Source organism: Urocampus carinirostris, chromosome 18 (genome assembly GCF_059441175.1).
Source record: "Urocampus carinirostris isolate Australia breed hairy pipefish chromosome 18, RoL_Ucar_1.0, whole genome shotgun sequence".
NCBI classification, from domain to species: Eukaryota; Metazoa; Chordata; class Actinopteri; order Syngnathiformes; family Syngnathidae; genus Urocampus; species Urocampus carinirostris.
This window is the reverse complement of record NC_142366.1, coordinates 21,777,258-21,798,912: the sequence shown is the minus strand read 5'-3', so window position 1 is coordinate 21,798,912 and position 21,655 is coordinate 21,777,258. Positions and strand designations below refer to the sequence as shown.

The following is a 21,655-nucleotide window of genomic DNA, read 5'->3' as shown; positions in this document are numbered from 1 at the left end:
CTACTGGACATAAAATAATATAACATTTACTCTGGCATTGCCTTCAAGACTGGACAGACCATCGATACTGCGGTTGGGTAAACCTTTTGCCTTGCAAGCCATATTGTGTAATACAACTTTGCACTATTTGATTTTAAGTATCTATCGATAGTGTCTGGATCCGATACATTGGCTTTAAAACAGTAAGATATAAATTAAAATGATATTTTGCATCCATTTTTTAAAAATGTGATTAAATTGCTAGTTTGTCGTAAATTAATTAGTCATTGATAAAAACATTCAAAGCTATTTGCATCACAGCTATGAATTGCCGTCATGATCGTTTTGTAACCTCTCCAATCTTTTCGGTTATCTGTCCAATGTTTTATTCATCAGCTCGTTTTTAATGAAGGGCCTTCGTGTTAATATGACCGAATATTAAAAATAAATAAATACATAAAAGGGAAGCTTTGAGGGTACTATGTGTTCCATGCGCGATAGCTTGACTACAGTTTCGAAGCAGCTGGGAACGGGTTGTGTACTGCCAACAATGTGGTTCGAGTGCATCGTCTTTTGGGGAAATATCGACATTCCTGTCATGATTGCCGATGTGATTAACCTGTGCCTGCTCATTTGGCGCCAACTGCTGCAGGCTCTGATTGGCTCCCTGTCACTGTCAGTCCCCTGTTGTCAGTCCGTCTGCGAACCTCAGTGTACACTAGGCAAGCCGAACCTGACTCCAACCTGTCCCGTTTTTGCTCCCGTATGCCTCCGACTATGACCCGTTTTGATCCTGACCACGTCTGCTCTCCCGTCCCGCCTCTCTCCCATTCTGGTTTATGACTAATTTCCAACCCCGACCACGCCTTACGCTCCCAGTCCCGGCTACCGACCCATTTTTCCGTCCCCGACACCGCCATCGCTCGCTACGGAAGATCCACTTCCGTGTTCGGATCACAATCAGAGTACGAGAGCGACTTGCTTCCCACGTCCAGCAAACACCGGATCGTGGCAGCAGCCCTTCCTCTCTTTCCTTCAATAAAACCTGTGAAAAACGTCACGCAATTGGGTCCTGTTTCAGTTCTGGTCCTGACAATTCCAGCAAAAGGAAAACAAATAGTAGTACTTTTTTAACATTATATTTTTACTATTTTCATTCACTCCGCTGGATTCAAAAGCCTAACACGCCCTATGAGGCCCGTGGGCTGCTGTTTTCCCATGCCTGTGCCAGACATTCAAACCCATTTTGCTAATAGTTATCAATTTGATGTCAGCAATTACATAAAATTGAACAATTTTCCGCAGCACACTAATGGGTTGCACTGATTAAACCACACTTTGCGCATTTTCTGTGCGTGACTATTACCTTATATAACTTATAAAATAAATATTTTGCAAGGCATGCAAGATGAGATCAAACAATGTCCAACTATCCATGTGTTCAAATTTAAATACAAAAAAGCATTACTGGTGAAATACAGGGATGAAGAAAATGGGAGATGAGGGAGATTGGAAATACTGCGTTTAAAACTATGGTTAACTTCTTGTTATTGTTGCTATTATTATATCAGAACTGTTATTATAAATGTCCTGTTTATTTTTATTGTTGTTATTATCATTGGTGCAGCAGTGACATTTGGTAACTAGGCGCATTAAGACGTTGAGGGATGGGTATTGCGAAGATTAGTGTATACAATCTGGGATTATTGTAATTACCGTATTTTCCGCACTATAAGGTGCTCCTAAAAGCCTTTATTATTTTCAAAAGCTGACCATGCGCCTTATAATACAGTGCGCCTTATTTATGGATCAATATTAAGTCGCAAAGTCTTGCAACTTATGCAGCAGCCGCCGACTAAATTTTCCCCCGAACGCGAAATAGTCCCAATGTATGCTGGGATTTATTTACCGGCGTTTCATTGGCTAACCAATGTGTCAATCATCAGTTGAATCGATCTCTATTGGCTAAAATTATTCGGAGGTAAAGGAGGCGGATCATTTTTATCATTTACAGGCTGGCATAGGCTAAAGCAGCAAAACAAAGCCTGCAATTGGCCCAAAAAGATGAATGTGAATAGCATGTTGGGTTGACGGCATAGAGACAGTATTTTACTATTCTGTATTGTATTTGTAAATATTTTACTCTCCTGGATTTACTACACTCACGGATATAGGAGGACCATGGTTGCACATTATTATTGAACACAACGACTTCGGTGAGCTATATATTTTCCCTGTATCTTGTTTCAGACTGAACTCGATGTTTCTGTGATAAGCGGTGCAGATAATGGATGGAATTGAGTGTCTATTTTTAAATTAAACTCAATTCCAAGTGTTTATTGTCATATGCACAGTAAAGTAAAGAAAATAGAAACTAAGGAATGGTTGGCATTTCTTAAATCCCAAGACTTTAACCTTCCGAATGATATTTGAAACGATGCATTTGAGTGACATCGTACGGACACCGCATCCGCACGTGTCTACGACACGTATTTGCTTCTTTGCAAGCTTTCGGAATGTTAAGGGAGTAATAAGTTTGACTGAACTATCTGACTGTTTTGTCGACGTTCCCAGTGTAGCGCCTAATAATCCGGTGCGTCTTATGTATGTCAAATATAGGACCAAAAACAATTTTTCCGGGGTGCGCCTTATACCCCGGTGCGCCTTATAACCCGGTGCGCCTTATAGTGCGGAAAATACGGTATTATAATTATTGATATCTGACCTATTTAACAAGTATATCCATGAGATTTTGTTATATTAGACATAAGAGGAAAGGATAATTTGTAAAATGTATTTAATAGGGAAGATAAAGCGGTAGGAAAAATAAGCATCTGCTTCTGATTACCCCTTTTCGAACATGTTATGTGACATTATTTTGTCGTTGACTCATTGTTTTTGTCCTGTTTTTATTTTAATGTTCGAAATAAAAGTTTTCATTCATTCATTCATTCATTCATTCATTCAAGGCATCGTTACAAAGTGAAATATAAAGCACCCATACTTCAAGGACATCTCTATAATCTGGATGCAATTCAAAAGTCATACACTTACATGCAATTCATTGTCAAGGCTAGAAGATTAAAAGTGCTTATTATGGTGTAGATATGCACTGCTTGACAATAGGATAATGGCAATTGAAGTGGCTATGACAATCACCAAGAATTACAGTTAAAAAAAGGGACTTTTTCCAGGGAAAGCCAGGCCTATTTTATGGACATGTCATTTCTCCAAACTTGCAGAGCTCTGGTGGACCGTTTTTAGCATGATATCCAATGCAGGAGAATGTCAGCGTTTGATTTTTGTGCCATCATGACTGTTTATAGTATTGGATCGCCGCCATTCGACTGCAATGTTCGGTCGAGGGAGGTTTTTTTTTTCTTTTTTTCTGCAACATTTTGGCAGCAGGCATATTTTGTTTGATGATCGCATTATTTTATTTTTCTTGCCTCCAACTGCGATAAGTATATTCTGTTTTGATCATTGGACACTTGCAAAGGAGATTGCATAGGATGCCAGTTGGTCTTCTTGACTATTATTGTCTACTGCTGTGTCTTGTTTTGACTATTATAAACTGTTTACATCATTGCCACTATTGACCAATCATGGAGCTGTTTTATTGTCCACACCCTTTGGGTGGATCCCATTTTGTAACCTAGGAGATTTAATAAAAATAAAGGGCCTACCAACCTCATCTCATCTCATCTCATCTCATTAGCTGCACCGCTTTTCCTCAGCAGGGTCGCGGGGGTGCTGGAGCCCATCCCAGCAATCATCGGGCAGTGGGCAGGGGAGACCCTGAACTTGTTGCCAGCCAATCGCAGGGCACACAGGGACTGACAACTCGCTCACTCATTCACACCTAGGGACAATTTTGCCAATCCACCTGAAATGCATGTCTTTAGAATGTGGGAGGAAAAAAAACGGAGTGCCCGGAGGAAACCCACGCAAGCACGGGGAGAACATACAAACTTCGCACAGGAAGTCCGGTAGCTGGATTTGAACCCGCACAGGATGTTCCCAAGACCTTAGAACTGTGCCGCACACGCGCTAACCACCGCTCCGCCGTGCTGCCGGCTTACCAATCAGGACAATATAATTTTGGTGAACAAAATTATACCCATCCATAGCTACTATAACAAATACAATTGGCTATGGTTCATTGTAATGATGTAACACATATGGAATTATTGTCATCCATCCATTATCTGCACCGCTTATCTCAAATAGGGTCACGGGGGTGCTGGAGCCCATCAGAGCTATGTTCGGGCAGTGGGCAGGGGACACCCTAAACTGGTTGCCAGCCAGTCGCTGGGCACATAGGGACAATTCGCTCGCTAATTCACACCTAGGGACAATTTGGATCGACCAATTAACCTGACATGCATGTTTCTGTAATGTGGGAGGAAACCGTAATGCCCGGAAGAAACCCACACAAGCACAGGGAGAACATGCAAACTCCACACAGGAGGTTCGATCGCATGACCACAGAATTGTGCCGCACACGCGCTACCTGCTGCACCGCTGTGCTGCCCGTGCAATGTTCTCAGTGTGGTATAAAAATAGCCACAATATTATATCTTCATGTCCCAATATGACAATCTATAAAACATATGATTGCAAATTTTCCTGCACCCTTTTGTGGCTAATACATCTGTGCATTTTAATGTCTTTTAGGACTTTTTAGCTACATATCATAGTTCATAATTTATCTTATCATGATTATTAGATAAACTCACACGCCCAGACCCCCTGCCCCCTAAAAAAAACAAAACAAAAAAGAAGAAAAATGTTGTGGTGTAGTCATACTTTGTATTCTTCCTCATGCTTGAATAAAACGACCTCTAGTGGTCAAATACTATGCATTGTCCCTTTAAGCAAATGTATGAACTTCCAGACAAATATTTTTGCTTCACTCTGCTTTTAGTTGTATTTCAACACAACATTTATCCATGCAATGTGTTAATAATATTTCTCAATTACATCCAGCTAAGTTTACGTTAGGGATGCATCTCTTATTAAACCTAAGAGAGTTATGCAGAGAGTTATGCAGAGTAGGGAAAAAAAAAACCAAGAATACAATGTCTGTTCTTCGCGAAGCATGCATGTATCCGTCTCATCTTGATTTTGTTGGCATAGACAATCCGTGTATCGCTGCGTGTTCAACTTCCGGGACCAAACTGAGTATTTGGACAAAGAAAAAATAAGCTGAAGACAGCAGATCTGTCATGATTACAAATGTGAATCACCCGTGCCCACTCCTTTGGCGCCAACTGACTGAGACTCTGATTGGCTCCTGATCAGTACATGTACCCACTCCTGTCTGTCCCCTTTTATCAGTCCGTCTGGAAACCTCAGTTAACACTAGGCAAGCGTTTTTCGACCCTGACTCCCACCTGTCCCGTTTTTTGAATCTGTCTGTCCCCCGGCTTCAACCTCCTTTTTGTCCCTGACCACGTCTACACTCCTTTCCTGGCTTACGACTCGCTTCCGACCACGACCACGTTTTTGCTCTCCCGTCCCGGCTATTGACCCGTTTTTCCGTTCCCGACACCGCCATCGCTCGCAACGAAAGATCCACTTCCGCGTTTGGAGCAATCTGCTTCCCGCGTCCAGCATTCACCATATCGTGGGCGCAACCCTTTCCTTTTCTTCCGATAAAACTTGAGAGAAACGCAAAGCAAGTGGGTCCTGTCTCCCTTCTGGTCCTGACAAGTTCAGTTGAGGACATTAATTACAAATATACAAAATAAAATAAAGTGCACTCCGGACCAATTGTTCAGGAGAGCATTCTCCTTCCAAAAGGCATGCAATAATGTCTCATGGGAAAAAAAATCGGGGATTTTACAATTGGAAACTGAATATTAAAAGGCACAAAAAGGAAAGTCACATAATCACAAACAGATATTTGTTAAAACTAGATCTAACATGGGTAGCACGGCAGAGGTGTGGTTAGCGTGTGTGCGGCACAGTTCTGAGGTCCTGAGATCGAACCTCCTGTGTGGAGTTTGCATGTTATCCCCGTGCTTGCGTGGGTTTCCTCCGGGTACTCCGGTTTCCTCCCAAATTCCAAAAACATGCAGGTTAGGTTAAGCAACCGGTCCAAATTCTCCTTAGGTGTGAATGAGCGAGTGAATTGTCTGTCTCTGTGTGCCCTGCGACTGGCTGGCAACCAGTTCAGGGTGTCCCCTGCCTACTGCCCAAAGATAGCTGGGATGGGCTCTAGCACCCCCGAGACCCTACTGAGGATAAGCGGTGCAGATAATGGATGGATGGATCTAACATATGGCAGACTCAAGGACACTTGGAAACACGGCCAGGAGCCCGTAATAAATGGACTCCTTGAATCTACAAGAAGTGAATACTTCATTCAAATATGTGGATAAGCACACGGTGCATTCATAGCTAAATTCAGAATGTGATTGTCAAAGTAATGGAAACTCATGCAATAGTGATAACATACTCAATGACACATTCTAACAATCTAGCATTCCCTCTCTCGGGCTCTTTATAGAGCTTGACATTTTGAAATATAAAATCTGTGTGCTCAATATATTTAAAGGAAAACTTTGACACAGTACGCTCAGCCGATTTTGTTTACTTTCCGTATGCATTTTCCAAAACTTCCGACTTGCCATCTGTGTTGATTGCTTCCTGCCGCATCTGTCTAGCGTATAGCCGAGGCGGTAGACATACGGCGAGAATAAGGAAAGCAGCGGGGAAGGGAAAGGGTGAGATGAGTTTGAAATGGGAACACACGCACTACAGTTGCCTGACAGCACACTTTATGTCCAATGAGTAGCATTCGAATGTCCCCCCCAAAACAGTTTAGGTGACAGCTTGGCAGGAATAAGGAAACAATCGGCAGGATAATTTGTTAGTGGATGGATAATCCGCCCACTAGAAGATTAAGGGTGATGGAAGGGGTTTGTTTTTTCAATGCAAGAAACTGCAGGGGAAGCATCCTGTTGAAAGAAAAATACCGTAATACCTCATTATGCCATGTTTTGCTTTTCATTGTTTTGTCACAAACCTGGAACGGAGACAGTTTACAGTTCATTGCCCCTTGTCTCCCTGTTTCTGTATGTCCGCCAATAATGTTGCGGTATAAGTTGTACTGGTACACAAAATAGCTTGAAGGACTTGCATTACATATGCGCATTTTTAATTTTTTTTATTTTTTAGTTTTTCTGAAGACCATCAGGTAAAAAAATGGCTCTGGACTAACCAAAGCACCAAAAGGCAGAGGAAAGACATGCATTTCAGGTGGATTGGCCGATCCAAATTCTCCCTAGGTGTGAATGAGCGAGCGAGTTGTCTGTGACTGTGTGCCCAGCGATTGGCTGGCAACCAGTTCAGGTTGTCCCCTGCCCACTGCCCGATGATTGCTGGTATGGGCTCCAGCACCCCCGTGGCCCTACTGAGGATAAGCGGTGCAGCTAATGAGATGAGATGAGATAAGCATCTTGTATAATCCATTACTTCCCAAACCTTTACATCAGGGATAGTATTAGAAGCGGCCGCAAACTTGAAGTATTAGACCACTATGTGTTGCAAGGTTCCTGTCCTGAGTGAATAACAAATATATTTATACAAGATACCGTTCCTGCACTCCACAATCAACACAAGTCGGTTACGCAACACACATTTTGCTGCGACAGAGCTGCAATGTTTAGACAGGAAGAAGAGGAGGAGATGTGACGTTCATTGAAATAGTCGCATTAAAAAGAATGACAGAGAGCCAAATAAAGGATTATCGTCAGTAAAATTTGCATAATGACAGCTGTAAGTCAGAGGATCTTCTGAGGATTCAGAGTCATTTAGAGGGCACCAAATAAAAAATAACCCCCAAAAAGAATATGCGGGGTTTGGAATACTTTCCCTTTGTGTTTACCTTCGACAGTGTGCATTATTTATCACTTTTTAATCTGTATTTGTTGAAAAAGAACTAATACTGATATAATGAAAAAGCTAAAATCATATAAAAGTGCATTTTTTAAGACAAAATATGGGCTTCACTTATAGGGATCTAACATTATTGTCTGTCATCTTGTTGCTAAATGTGCCTCACCTGCCATCATGGATTTAAATAAGTTGTAAATATATTATATGTACAGGTATGTTTTCAAGTTCCTTCTCTTTCGACTTGACAATTTGTTTTTCAAAATCACTGAATTTTCTCATTATATAACAATTAGTGTGTAATGTATTACTCTGCCGAGTAATAATGAGCGATTATGAGACCAATTGTGATTTGGCGCACACTTTAGCCCCACAAAAGTAGTGATAACATTAGAATGCTAAAAGCAAGTCGAACCCATAGAGGATTGTTTTCTTGTCACAACGACTTTTTTTTTCCCATCATGGTGTGACGGTTGCCCATAGCGCCCAATTGGCCCCACCCGTTTGGCGCCAGCTGCAGCTAGTTGACTGATTGGCTTTCCTCCTATTTATGCCCAGTGCTCTCACTCACCCTTCGTCAGTCCGTCAACAAACCTCTGCACCCATAAGATGTGGGTTTTAACTTTGGTATCCTGTTTGTGTATCCTGTCCGGTATCTATTTCGTCCTGTTTTGATCTCAGTCTCCGATCTCCTATATCTGTTATCAATCCTGTCAGTCCCGTTATGTCCGGTATCGACACCATCTGTCCGGTATCGGCTCGTGTAACTGGTATCGATCTCGTTGGTCTCTGGCATTCTGTTGTTCCATGCCAGACTTAAGTATTTTTTCTTTCGCCCAGCGATTGCCGAATCACTGGCGTTTTCTGTTAATGTGCATGACTGCGCTATTCCCCTAAAATGAAGCTTGTGTGACAAACGTTATGCATCTGGGTCCTCCTCCTGTTCCGGTTCCTGACACATGGAGGATTTACTTTTCTATTCATGTTTTTATTCAAAAGGAGCAGTGCATATGATTAATTTATAAGCTATGGTAAGACAACAAAACCTTTTTTTTTCTATGCTGTAGTTCAGATATTACTTTTGTGCTCTGACAATCAAATAAATAGTAAGAATTGGGTTAATTTATCTGTGAATATGTGCTTCCCCAGACACAAACCTCACGGCATGATACTGTCATGATTACTGATGCGGGGCACCTGAGGCTGCCCCGTTGGCGCCAACAGCCACAGACCCGGATTGGCTGTTGTATTCTTTTTAAACTCCCACCTTCCTAAACACACTCATCCGATCGTCTGCGAACCTATGCTCCCAGCTAGGCAAGCTTTTGTACTCTCAGTATATCCTGCCCTGTTACCTGCCCGATACCCGTTTCTGTTTTTGCTCCTCTGCCCCGGCCATCGACCTGTTTTTCTCGCTGTCAACTACTACCCTCGCTCGACACGGAAGTACCACTTCCAAGTTCCTGCTATCTGCTACCCGTGACCGACGATCATCGGATTGTGGATGCAAGTCCTGTTCTCCTTCTTAATAAAATAAAACTAACGCAATTGGGTCCTTTCTCCGTTCCTGGTCTGTGACAGATAATACTTAGTTACGATCAAAATATTTTGCTTTGTGACCAACAGTGCTAAGACCATTTTTATCAACATTATTATTCTAACCCCTCTGCTTGGCAGTCTGATGTGACTGATGCTACAATTTTGTTAAAGGGATATTTCGACGATCCGATACTCTGTAGATAATAAAAAAAAAAAAAAAATTCAGTCACGGTTCTAGCCAGGCCAATTCTTATGTTTACATGTGTTTTCATGACTTTTGATAATAAAGGGGGAGCTGGAAAACGTTACTGCGGGTTACCCTTCCCCTAAAGACCGCATACAGCTGTAGTCTAAAGCGTGGAAGCAATCTCTGTGAGGTTGACGTTCCACCATCGTTCCGCGCTATGGTACAAATCGCCCATTTGTGTGTTTTATTGTTTTCATTTCAACAGAAAAAAAAACTATTTGAAAACACGGGGGGGAAATCCAGAGATAATTCTTGAAGCGAGCAGTTGTTGACCTATGCTGCGAAATTTTCTTGCAGATTAAACAATAGGCATTCTTCATGACAATAAAATGAAAATTGAAAATTTGATGAGTAAGAAAGGCACATTAGCACGTGTTTAAGTGTGACTCTTACAGATCTTTTGCTTGCCCTCACCACATAATTCCAAGAAGTAAAAAGAAGATATAAAAGACAAAGTTGGTGGATAAAAGAGAAAATAATCAGGTTGTGTCGTGAAGGCAAATCTGTTTTACACTAATTTTCTCCTCACAGCGGTCATTTGACTTGATTTTTTCTCCTCCTATCCCTACTCTCCCTTGTCATTATTTAAACACTGTCTCCTTGTAGCGAGCAGAGACGGGAGTCGTAGGTGGAGTGTCAAACAAAGGTGCCAACGAAAGCTGCTTTAATGACATTTAAACTTGCAATAACAAAACAAACACGAGAGTGGCCCGAGCCGGCCGAATTAAGAGTCCCCCTAGGAACTCGCTAACTAAACAATGGTTCCGTGGGTGAATTATGTAAAAACCACTACACAAGCCCCCCCTGAATTAGATAAAGTATCTATCTATCTATCTATCTATCTATCTATCTCCTTGGCTTTGTGCTAGTTTGTTGTCTTACATGTCCCGTGTCAAGCACTCTCTTGTTAGTCCTGTATCCAGAACCTTGCCTGTCCTACTGGATCATGAGTACCGCCTGGTGAACTCTTGTACCGTCGCCTTTGCTATTTCCAGAACACCTACCCTTTTGCATGCATCTTGGACCACGGTTGTTGCTTCGCTATCTGAATTACCTTCTACTGAACCTGCCGGGGGTGGGTTTTTGACATGTGAGACCCATTGTACAAGTTATGCCCCTACTCACAGCTAGACTATGAAGGTAAACTGTCACGGTTGCCATGGCACCCGATTGGCCCCACCCGTCTGGCGCCAGCTGCGGCTTGTTGACAGATTGGCTTCCCTTCTATTTAAGCTCAGTGCTCTCACTCACCCTTTGTCAGTCCTTCAACGAACCTCTGCCCCGCAAGACGTGGGTTTTGACCCTGTCCAGTTCCCTGCTTGTGTATTCTGTCCGGTATTGTTCCCGTCTATTTTGTCTTGTTTAATATCGATGTCCAGTTTTGTTCCCATCTAGTTTGTCCTGTTTAATTTTAATATCCAGTTTTAATATCAATCCTGTCTGTCCTGTCCTGTCCGGTATCGCTCCATCTGTCCGATATCTGCTCAAGCAATTGGTATCAATCTCGTCGGCCTCTGGCTTCCTGTCATTCCTGTCATGCCTTACGTCTTCCGCCCAACGATCGCCGGATCACTGGCGTTTGGGTTAACTTGCAAGACTGCCCCATTTCCCGTAAAATAAAAGCTCGTGTGAGAAACGTCACGCATTTGGGTTCTCCTCCAGTTCCGGTTCATGACTCAAACATGGTTTGAAACTCACTCAAATTGCATTTATGTTAAAAAAAAATCTTCATGCCAAGAAAGAGTAGGCGTTTTAAGCCCCTTTGAAAAAATAATTACATGGCGTATAGAGATTGTTTAATCTGATTGAAGCATTACCCCTTCAGGACGTGACATCGTCTCATTTTAAAGCTGATGCACTTTAATTACAAAGCTGTGCAATCGATTTGTTTAGTTATACAGTATGCAAACGCAGGCACACAAATGTCCATACTTCATTTCACGCAGGTGACTAATTATTTCATGAAAACCATTTACCCTAACGTGCAGACGTTTTCTCACTCAAATTATCCTTCAATTGTCACCTTAAAGCCATGATTCAGTAATGGTGAGGTTTGTTTGCCTGACTATAAGTCAGAGATAGCCAAGCTCCTCTGAAATACTAACACTTTGTTTTGGTTTTATCTTTATGTTTATGATGACTGAGCCAAGGACTGCAAATTAAGATAAATGCTAAAACCGAGGGGACCGAATTTGTTGGTTTATGTCGTGTTTGAGGAAAATGGAATGATTCAAATGTGTTCTTGCAAGCAAAGAGGATTTTGGTTTGTCAAAACATTACTAGGGCAGCACGGCGGCGCAGTGGTTAGCGCTTGTGCGGCACAGTTCATGTCATGGGAACCTGTTGTGGGTTCAAATCCAGCTCCAGACTTCCTGTGCGGAGTTTGTATGTTCTCCCCGTGCTTGCGTGGGTTTCCTCCGGGCACTCCGGTTTCCTCCCACGTTCCAAAAACATGCATTTCAGGTGAATTGGCCGGTCCAAATTGTCCCTAGGTGTGAATGAGCGAATGAGTTGTCTGTCCCTGTGTGCCCTGCGATTGGCTGGCAACCAGTTCAGGGTGTCCCCTGCCCACTGCCCGGAGATGGCTGGGATGGGCTCCAGCCCCCCCGCGACCCTGATGAGGATAAGCGGTACGGCTGATGAGATGAGATGAGAAAACATTACTAAGACGGTTTTTACTCGACTATATTTTCCAGAAATGTTTTCTTTCTGAACATATACAATATTTTTGCTGTTTTTTTAGGACAAGTAAATATACATTGGATGTCATAATTACCTGTTGTCAGTCCGTCTGCAAACCTTAGCTTACGCTAGGCAAGCTTTTCAAACCTGACTCACTCCTGTTTTGGCTATCTGTTTTCCCGGCCTCGACCCATTTTCTGATATCGATCACGATATTTTCTTTGAATATCCACAGTTTCAGATTATATCTTTCTATCTAACTATGCGCTTAAAGTCTGCGAGAGAGCCTGAAGATCAGATCAGTCTTGGGGGCATATATATTAGATATATATTATTTTTCTAATAAGAGCATTTTTTTTCTTACCTCCAAGATGATATGTTCCTCCAGTAGTGATCGATAGTGGTGAGACCGAATGTACAGCAGAAGACTCGTCGCCATCTACTGTCAGCATGGCAAAATTCTCCTTTGCAACCAAACGAATAGCGTGCCATTGTCCATCGTTCAGATCCGAACCTGTGTGGCAATGAAAACAAATCGATATTTAAATCCAAACAGACTGCAATGCTGGAGAATTACGATATCTGTGAATAAATATCAAGAAGCAGAAATATACAAAATAGGGATGTCTGTCAGGGTATTTTTATGACTCATGATAACACAAGTACTGAATTCTTGATGAGCCGCAATATCTGATTTTTACTTCCCCCCGAAATTAATATCCTGTATTGCTTGTGTGATTTAGTATACGATTATAGAATTCAATCCATATTGTCAGTAGAAATTAATAAATAAATACAATTATAATACAAAACTACCCTAAGCTATATCTTATATCCCATGTCATTTAAATCCTAGTGTATTTTAATTACGTCGAAGTGTCCTTGGGTAAGACACTGAACCCCTAATACATGGCTGCAAGGGAAAATGTGGAGCACATTGTAAAGCGCTTTGGTAAGTCATTGACTTGAAAAGCGCTATATAAATGCTGATAATTCAATTACCATAACACATTTAAGAAACACCTTAATCATCATGACTGGAACTGCATAAAAAGGTGTGACGAACATTGACTAGACACACACTTGGGCATTCTGTCCGTGTCCTTCTTGTAAGAAGCTAAATAAAGTGTCACTCCGATCCGAACGGATACACTCGCGGTATTCTTGTACGGTGTATGCGTGCTTGCATTTGTCAGTAAGGGGGTGAGGGTTAAATTATTCATGTAGAAAATCGCTCGATTTGAATTAAATACCACAATATTACAGAATTGTTTTGGATTTGTGTGACTATTTAAATATTGCCAACCTCCCCACAATTATTTGATTAGTGATTGGCACTTGAACCGTATTATTTTCATAACAGAAAATTACCTATTTATCATTTGAGACGTTCTCAATAGGAACATTATGTAATATATTACTGTGCTAAGTGTCTGCAAATCTAGAGTCAGATATGGAATTTTCTTGCCTCATGGTGCAGGGCATGTGTAAGACCAAAAGTTCTGATTAGACTGTAGGGTGAATTAAACTATCAATGTGTGTATTTTTTTTGGTTATCAATTCAGATTTGCTGAGGGTGATACAACTGTACATTCAACCCATAAGAACAATGTACGGTCTCACTGCACTTCTGCTGATAGAACCCAAGGTCCAAAAAAATATCCTCCAGTTTTCGATGATTGATTTTTTTTTAGTTAAAGTTCCTTCAAGATAGCAAAATAGCAAATCTGCGCTTGAGTTTAAATGAGCTCTGTTGTTCTCAAACATATATATCTTGTTTTGCAGTCTGTGTGAGGGTGACCATTTAGTTTAAGCTCACGATTCAGTTGTCTTCAATGATTGCTTTTCTAGTTAAGTTTCAAGTCATATCCTGTTTCTCTCACTCACGACTGCAACTGCATAAAAAGGTGTGACAAACATTGACTAGACACACACTTCGGCATTTCGTCCGTGTCCTTCTTGTAAGAAGCTAAATAAGTGTCACTCCGATCCGAACTCAGACTTCTGTCATTTTATTTCATATATGGACAGACTAAAGTAGGGGTGGCCATCCCGGTCCTCGAGAGCCGCATGTCCTGCATGTTTTGGAGGATTCTCTGCTTCAAAACACAGGTGATGCCAATGTTCAGCGTTCTAAAGTTTTGTGAGAGCTTGATAATGATTCAGTTGATTGGAATCACTTGTATTGGAACAAAGAAACTTCAAACACATGCAGGGCCTGCGGCTCTCGAGGATCAGGTTGGCCACCCCTATAATGAGGTTTAGATCCCACATAGGCGCATACTTTAGCCCAAACAGTAGAATCAGTGATAGTATTAGCAAGCTAACAACAAATCAAACCATCCAGTAGTTGGGTTTTTTTTTTGGTCTTTTGAATGGACTTTAATTTATAATGAAGCATTACTTATTTAATGATGCTTTTACTCAAAGGGAACAGCGCATTGACTTTATTTACAAGTTAAGGTAGGACCACATTTTGTTTTATATGCTATACTTTATAAATTGCTCTTTGGCTTTGCCAATTGAATGATTAATGTAGGTGCTTTTACGTATAAATCAGACTGGCTCACCAAACCGGAAACCCAGCACGCATCACTCAAGGAAACATGGAATTATCTCATCAAGTTGAAAGCCATGCATTTTCTGGTTGGTTATTTTTGGTAAGTGCACAGTCCTGTGTCCTTATTTCCCTGATGTTGTCTATCTTCTTGTTCCCTGGGAGAGAAAGCTCTGGTCTGGAGCACATTTAAATTCACAATGTCCATTACCGCTCCCTAATAGTTAATTTTTTAAAACAGTTTGTTGTCCTCCCACATTCAGTGGAGCCCCCCTTTTAACCTCGAGCCTGGAGTCCATTAACTCTCAAATAACCTCATTGCCTTTAGGACAGCGCAGTCCACGCACTCCATCTGCACTCCACTCGGAGAATTTGTACGCAGTGGTGATGTGTTGTTCGTAAACAGAAGGGCTATGGAGTGCACTCCTTATTAATAGGGAGCGGACTACCTTTCACCTTTTCTCTCTCTTCCTCTATTTCCATCTCATTGTATCCATCTCTCAATCTCTGACTTTCTACCATTTGTTTATTTCTCTATGTCATTTTTATACATCAATGGATGTATTGATTCATTTATTTTTATCTCTCTTTATGTTTCCCTCTCTCTTTTTGTGTATGTTTCTTTACATTTCAAAATCTTGCTCTCTATTGCTTTCTTTTTGTCCATTTGGCTCTCTGTGTCTTTCTCTCTCTCCATGTTTTTCTCTCTCTCCGTGTATCTCTCTCTTTGTGTCTCTCACCATATCTCTGTGTGTCTCTCTCTCTCGGTGTCTCTCTACGTGTTTCTCTCTCCGTGTCCCTCTCTCTCTCGGTGTCTCTCTACGTGTCTCTCTCTCGGTCTCTCGTCGTGTTCCTCAGGGTCTCTCTCCGTATCTCTCTCTCTGTGTCTCTCCATGTATCTCTACGTCTCTCTTTTCTCTCCATGTGTCTGTCTGTCTGTCTCTGTTTTCTGTCCATGTATGTGTCTGTTTGTTTGTCTGTTTTCTCTCCATGTATGTGTCTGTCTGTCTGTCTCTCTTTTCTCTCCATGTATGTGTCTGTCGGTCTGTCTGTCTCTCTTTTCTCTCCATGTATGTGTCTGTCTGTCTGCCTGTCTCTATTTTCTTTCCCCGTATGTGTCTGTCTGTCTGCCTGTCTCTCTTTTCTTTCCATGTATGTGTCTGTCTGTCTGTCTGTCTGTCTCTCTTTTCTTTCCATGTATGTGTGTCTGTCTCTCTTTTCTTTCCATGTATGCGTCTGTCTGTCTGTCTGTCTGTCTGTCTTTCTGTCTCTCTTTTCTCTCCATGTATTTGTCTGTCTGTCTGTCTTTCTGTCTTTCTTTTCTCTCCATGTATGTGTCTGTCTGTCTGTCTGTCTGTCTCTTTACTCTCCATAATATTGACTGTCTGTCTCTTTTCTCTCCATGTATGTGTCTGTCTGGCTGTCTCTCTTTTCTCTCCATGTATGCGTCTGTCTGTCTCTCTTTTCTCTCCATGTATGTGTCTGTCTGTCTCTTTTCTCTCAGTGTATGTCTGTCTCTCTTTTCTCTCCATGTATGTGTCTGTCTGTCTCTCTCTGTCTCTCTCTCTCTCTCTCTGCTATGTATATCCCTGTGTACCTTTCTCTTCTGCTCTTTCTTGTTCTCTCTCTTTTGCCCTCGTCAACTCCCACTCCCCTATCCGTCTGTCCGTCTAGTTTCAATTGTGGAATAGTGCAAAAGCTATTATAATATACTATCATAACACATTTTCAAAATCAATCATTTTGGTGAATATGGTTTCGTTATTATTTGTATTATATCATTAAAAAAACAAAAAAACAAAACAAAAACTGAATAACCATTTGGGAGCCAAAAACTCTCGGCTCTTTTCAGTGAGCCAAGCTGAAATAATTGCTTATGTATAAAGAGCCGGATTTCCCATCACTAGTATGCAGAGTCTGCATACTGTATGTCACCGAAGATGTTTGTTTCCCAGCTACGGCTTTTTGTTCCATCCCTACCTTCGTTCCTTGTAGCCGCGCACCATTAAATATGAGCGATGTTTTGGAAAGGGATATTACCAGCAGAGCTGCAGGAGAAGCCGGCTCACTCTCATCACCTATCCCTCGATACATCACCTCCTAGTGACACCAATCTCAGCTCATCCTTCCGGGCTTGCCTCCCTCCCTCCTTCACCGTCCCTGATTCTTGATCCCGTCTCCCTATCTTTATATCCTTCTCGGCTGTCCTCCCGCATTTCACTTCACTTTACAACGCTCTGCCTCTGCGTCTGTCTTCTGAATGGGGCCGGTTCACCGCTTCACTGACCGCCATTTATTTAGAGAGCGGCAGCAGGTGGTTCTGTGGCGAGGTTCAAGGTCCGGACAGGTTCAAACACAGTACCAGAAAACTTTGAGACTTGGCGGTGATGATGCATGCATATTCTGACCCCTCTATTTTAGGCAGAATTGTCCATGAACGAATAAATGAGAAGCTTTGTGTATTATTATTGCAGTGTTTTTCAACCAGTGTGCCAAATATTGTAAGGACTAAAAAGTGGTGGGCAGTGAGTGTATTTCACACCTAGGCCTTAAGTGTGGCTATGTCTGATTCTATTGACCCTCAATAACTATTTTATGGCTATAAAATATTGACTGCAGCTACATCTACGCGGATATACAAAAGTGTTAGTAATAACCTCCCAAAATTGCTAAATTATTGAGGAATACAGCCAGATTTTACTCACCAAAAAGTCATTTTTATTTGTAGACATAATGTATCCTTCTTTCTTTCATTCAGAAAATAATCCGTCATACAGATTATCTGTAAAATTGTTTCATCAAAGCTAATCCAGGAAAGTACTGTCTTGTATTTTTGGGATAAGTTATTATTTAATTTAGGTCCGAAAATGTCGGTTGGACAGAAACAGTGGACGTGGGGATACTTCCCCTACCACCTCTGTGCCAATCTTAGTTTGCAAAACCGCTGACGTTTTCCTACACCAGCTAGAAGGCCCTGCTTCTGCCAACTTGAAACCTGATTGGCCAAACCAACAGCTTTATCAACACTTATTTTATGCCTCAAGGCCTGCAGAACTGATTATGAATGCCTCTGGTAGATTTCTCACCATGTTAACATGTCATGGCTGGTCACACTTACTTTTCTCAGTAATGATAACTTTAATGTGTTAATAATACACATGTGTAACTCAATTGTTGTTACAACATGGTGCAGGACTCTTGTGGGTGTTTATATTTACCCACAAGGTACAACTGAATACAGGAACGGACGGCGTCTCAAGCACCGGGTACGAGGATGTTTTTCCCCTCAATGATACATTCTTCCTTTTAAATTTACTCACATCCAAGCTGTAAAATAAAAAAATAATAAAATAAAATACTCAAAGCAGTTTATATGCGCATATTTGGTTGTGTGCCACCAGTAGCAAATGGTAGGACGCACATAGGGAGGTTACATGGTCTGTACAGGAACAACAAAATCAATGGGGCAAATGTAAGCATATAATTTACTGTAAATGTGTGTTACATTTTTGTGTTTTTATTTGGCAAATTATGTTGGAATATATCATAACAGGAGGCAAAAAAACAGTACCTAGAAATGGAGAGGAAACTATTCCAGTGGTTTGAAGCCCAGAGACAAAATTGATATAAAGTGACTCAGCTAAGTTTTTGGTAATGCTGAGAAAATCGGGAAAAAAAAAAAAAAAACGCTGAGTCGATTGTATAGTTTGAGAGGGACCAAATCTTTCATTGTGTTTGTTTTATTTTGCTTTTCAGCCTTTAATAGTGGGTCCCAAGAAAGTTAGAGATTAGCGGAAGGGAAAGTAAAAAATAGTGACAACAATGATCGAATAAGAAGGAAATTATTGCGAAATACGAAACTACTGTATGAGTGTCTGCCATGAAGTACTGCTTGAAGGTACAGTAAATGCTTTAAAAAATATAGTTCTAGCTTTTTTACGAGTGTATCCATCTTATTATCTACATAGTTAAGTAATTATCAATCTTTAGGAACACAAATTAATATTTAATTTAGTATTTAGCTATTTCAAAGCAGTTTTATGGAGTCACTTATATGCGATGTAGGCTTATGTGCGAGTATATACGGTACTTGAAGTTGTTTTATCTTTGCTGCTCAATTTGTTTTTTTAAAGGTGAATATATTATACTACATCAGCTTTAAACTGCACAATTCTTTCATTCAAACAATTTGAGTAGTGATTTTTTTATTTTTTCGGTAGCTCTCTAATAGGGTGACACGATGGGTACTTAGGTCGGACCACTTGAGAACCACTTTAATAGAACATTTGATGAATAAGTCCATAGATGTTTGTACTTCACGGGTTTTGACTACAGTTTGTCATTTTTGGAACGCAACACCCAAGAAAAACGAGGGATTACTGTATTTCCACAATGACAGGTGAGGCTGTGCAACAAACATTACTTGATAAAATCACTCCATTTACTATCGTGTTTTTTCAGTACTTCTGAACTTGGGGAGTCTTACATTGACAAGAAATAATGTGAACATATTTTTTCAGTTGAATGACGTGGAAAAAATGTCGTATGTGGCCCTTGAATGGGCCCCTGTCTATTTTTAAGATGGGATGACTATCAGGCTTGGCTGCATCCTTCCACCTCTTGAATGTAATGGAAAAGAGATACCGTGTCACCTCGTGTCCCCTCATCTGTTCTACATCACCTGCAACGCCTTTGAATGATGAGCTTATCAGTGACGGCAGCGTGAGTTCATCGCTGCATGAACGCACCGCAAACACAAAAACCTAAATCATTAACACGCTGGATGACTTCTGGATTGAAAACAAAATGGAGGAGGAGGAAGGATTTATTCAACCGCAAACACTCTAGTGAGAAATAACAAGGTTACAGGTTGTTTTGCAGGGATTTGCTACAGTATAACACTACTCTTGTGTTTGGGGTTTTTAACAGAATCACGTTAAAAAAACAATCACTCCACCCTTAAATGTTTTAACTAAAATTGCCACATTTACGATTTATGGGTCTTTAGCTTCCAAAATTGAAATAATGGAACTGGAGTGAACTGTCTTTCTTGCAATTGACATCAATGTGCAAAAACATTGAATGCAACGAGATTAGACATGAATCCCAGGGTAGAGCTAAGATCAGGCCTAAAAAATCTGAACCGACCTGCCCCAAGGGTATTGAAATCTTTCCAAGCCCGAAAAATTAGGATTTGAGGGACCAAAACCATAGAAAACCAGAATTTGCATATTGTTTTGCAGAGTTTGCAGGTTCTCCCAGTGCTAGCTTGGGTTTTCTCCAGGCACTCCAGTTTGCTCTCACATTCCCAAAGCATGCATGTCAGGTTAATTGGCCGAACCAAATTGTCCCTAGGTGTGAATGAGGGTGTCAGTGTTCTGTTTTTGCGTGCACTGCAACCGGCTGGTAATCAGTTCAGAGTGTCCTCTGCCGACTGCCCGAAGACAGCTGGGATGAGCTCCAGCACCCCTTCAATCCTACTGAGGATAAGCGATGCAGATGATGGATAATGGATACATATATTTGTGAGGACGAGGGGGATGAGGATTAAAGTGTGCACGGGCCAATTAGCATGCCGGCACCGTCGAACACAGTGCAGCGGGGGCACGAGCACGCCGCGGACACACCACAAGAGTGCATGTTGCTGCCGCTACAAAGAAAAGGAAACACAGAACCAGTGTTCATTTTACCTCTGAAAAGTGATGGGTCCCGGGGACTCGCATGCTCAAAAATCTATGGGTCCCAACAGAGATCTATGGGTCCCCAAAATTTAGTGTTATCGAGGTTGAAATCGTAAATCAGCAACAAATATATAATAAAAATCTATATAATCATTCAGTTTTAATCATCAAATTATGAATTCATTTTTTGCATCAAATTATTGTCGGTAATATACCGATTAAAGGGATAACCACAAACCTTTTTTTTTTATTTTCTCATTTTATACTTCCTTTCTTAACTTCTTTATACAACATAATTGGTAACATCAATCATCAAAGCAAGTGAGCCGTTTGAGAGCCGGCTCTTTTTAATGAGTTGAGCCGAAAAAGCCGGTTCTCTAAAAAAAGACGGACTTCCTTTCACTACACAACGAGATCTCGTTGGCCGAGATCGGCATGCAGACGGAAACTCAAACCGCGAGACCAAAACAACATCTGCCGCATCTGCCTGACGAAAAGTTTGGAGTGCGGTAAATCTTTGTTAAAAAAAAATAATCGGGTAATAGTGACAAATTTGTGGCAAAAAGGTTGCGTCTCGGGGATGCACGTTGATTTGAGACTGTGCGTCCCCAGCAAAAATTATGTGTTTAAGACGCAGGGACGCGGGCAAATGAGAACACTGCAGAACGCATGACAAGTGTTTGAAATAAAACTTACAGCCACAGCATAATGTTACACTGGTATGACGTCACTGCCATAAGGTTTGCGTTTGCCGAAAAGTGTGATGATAAAAATGGCTACTGTAATTTAACAATCATGAGCACAGAGCCGGCTTTCAATTGCCTGATTGAACATAACATAGGCGACAAGGATGAGTTTTCCACTCTCGCCCTTTCCTACATCGCTCACAAGAGAGAAGACCGGCCCCTTCCCAAACTAGAGTTAATGATTGACATTTGAGGCCTGACCCGACCTGAAATTCGGGCTGGGTTCGGGCCCAGGCCTAAGACCTCACCTTTACTCCATTTTTATGCATAAGGAAGTCAAACAAGGTAACCAATTGACGAGAAAAAAATGCATTGTGTAATA

General features: G+C 41.3%; 1 protein-coding gene across 1 annotated transcript in view; it reads right to left on the bottom strand.

The window, feature by feature from the left end:
* Positions 1-21,655, bottom strand: part of cntnap2a (contactin associated protein 2a) — a 502,190-nt gene that overhangs the window by 199,407 nt on the left and 281,128 nt on the right. The window contains exon 10 of the mRNA XM_088322778.1: positions 12,714-12,863. Within this exon, the coding sequence (XP_088178904.1) occupies positions 12,714-12,863 (150 nt within the window). The remainder of the gene's footprint in view (positions 1-12,713; positions 12,864-21,655) is intronic.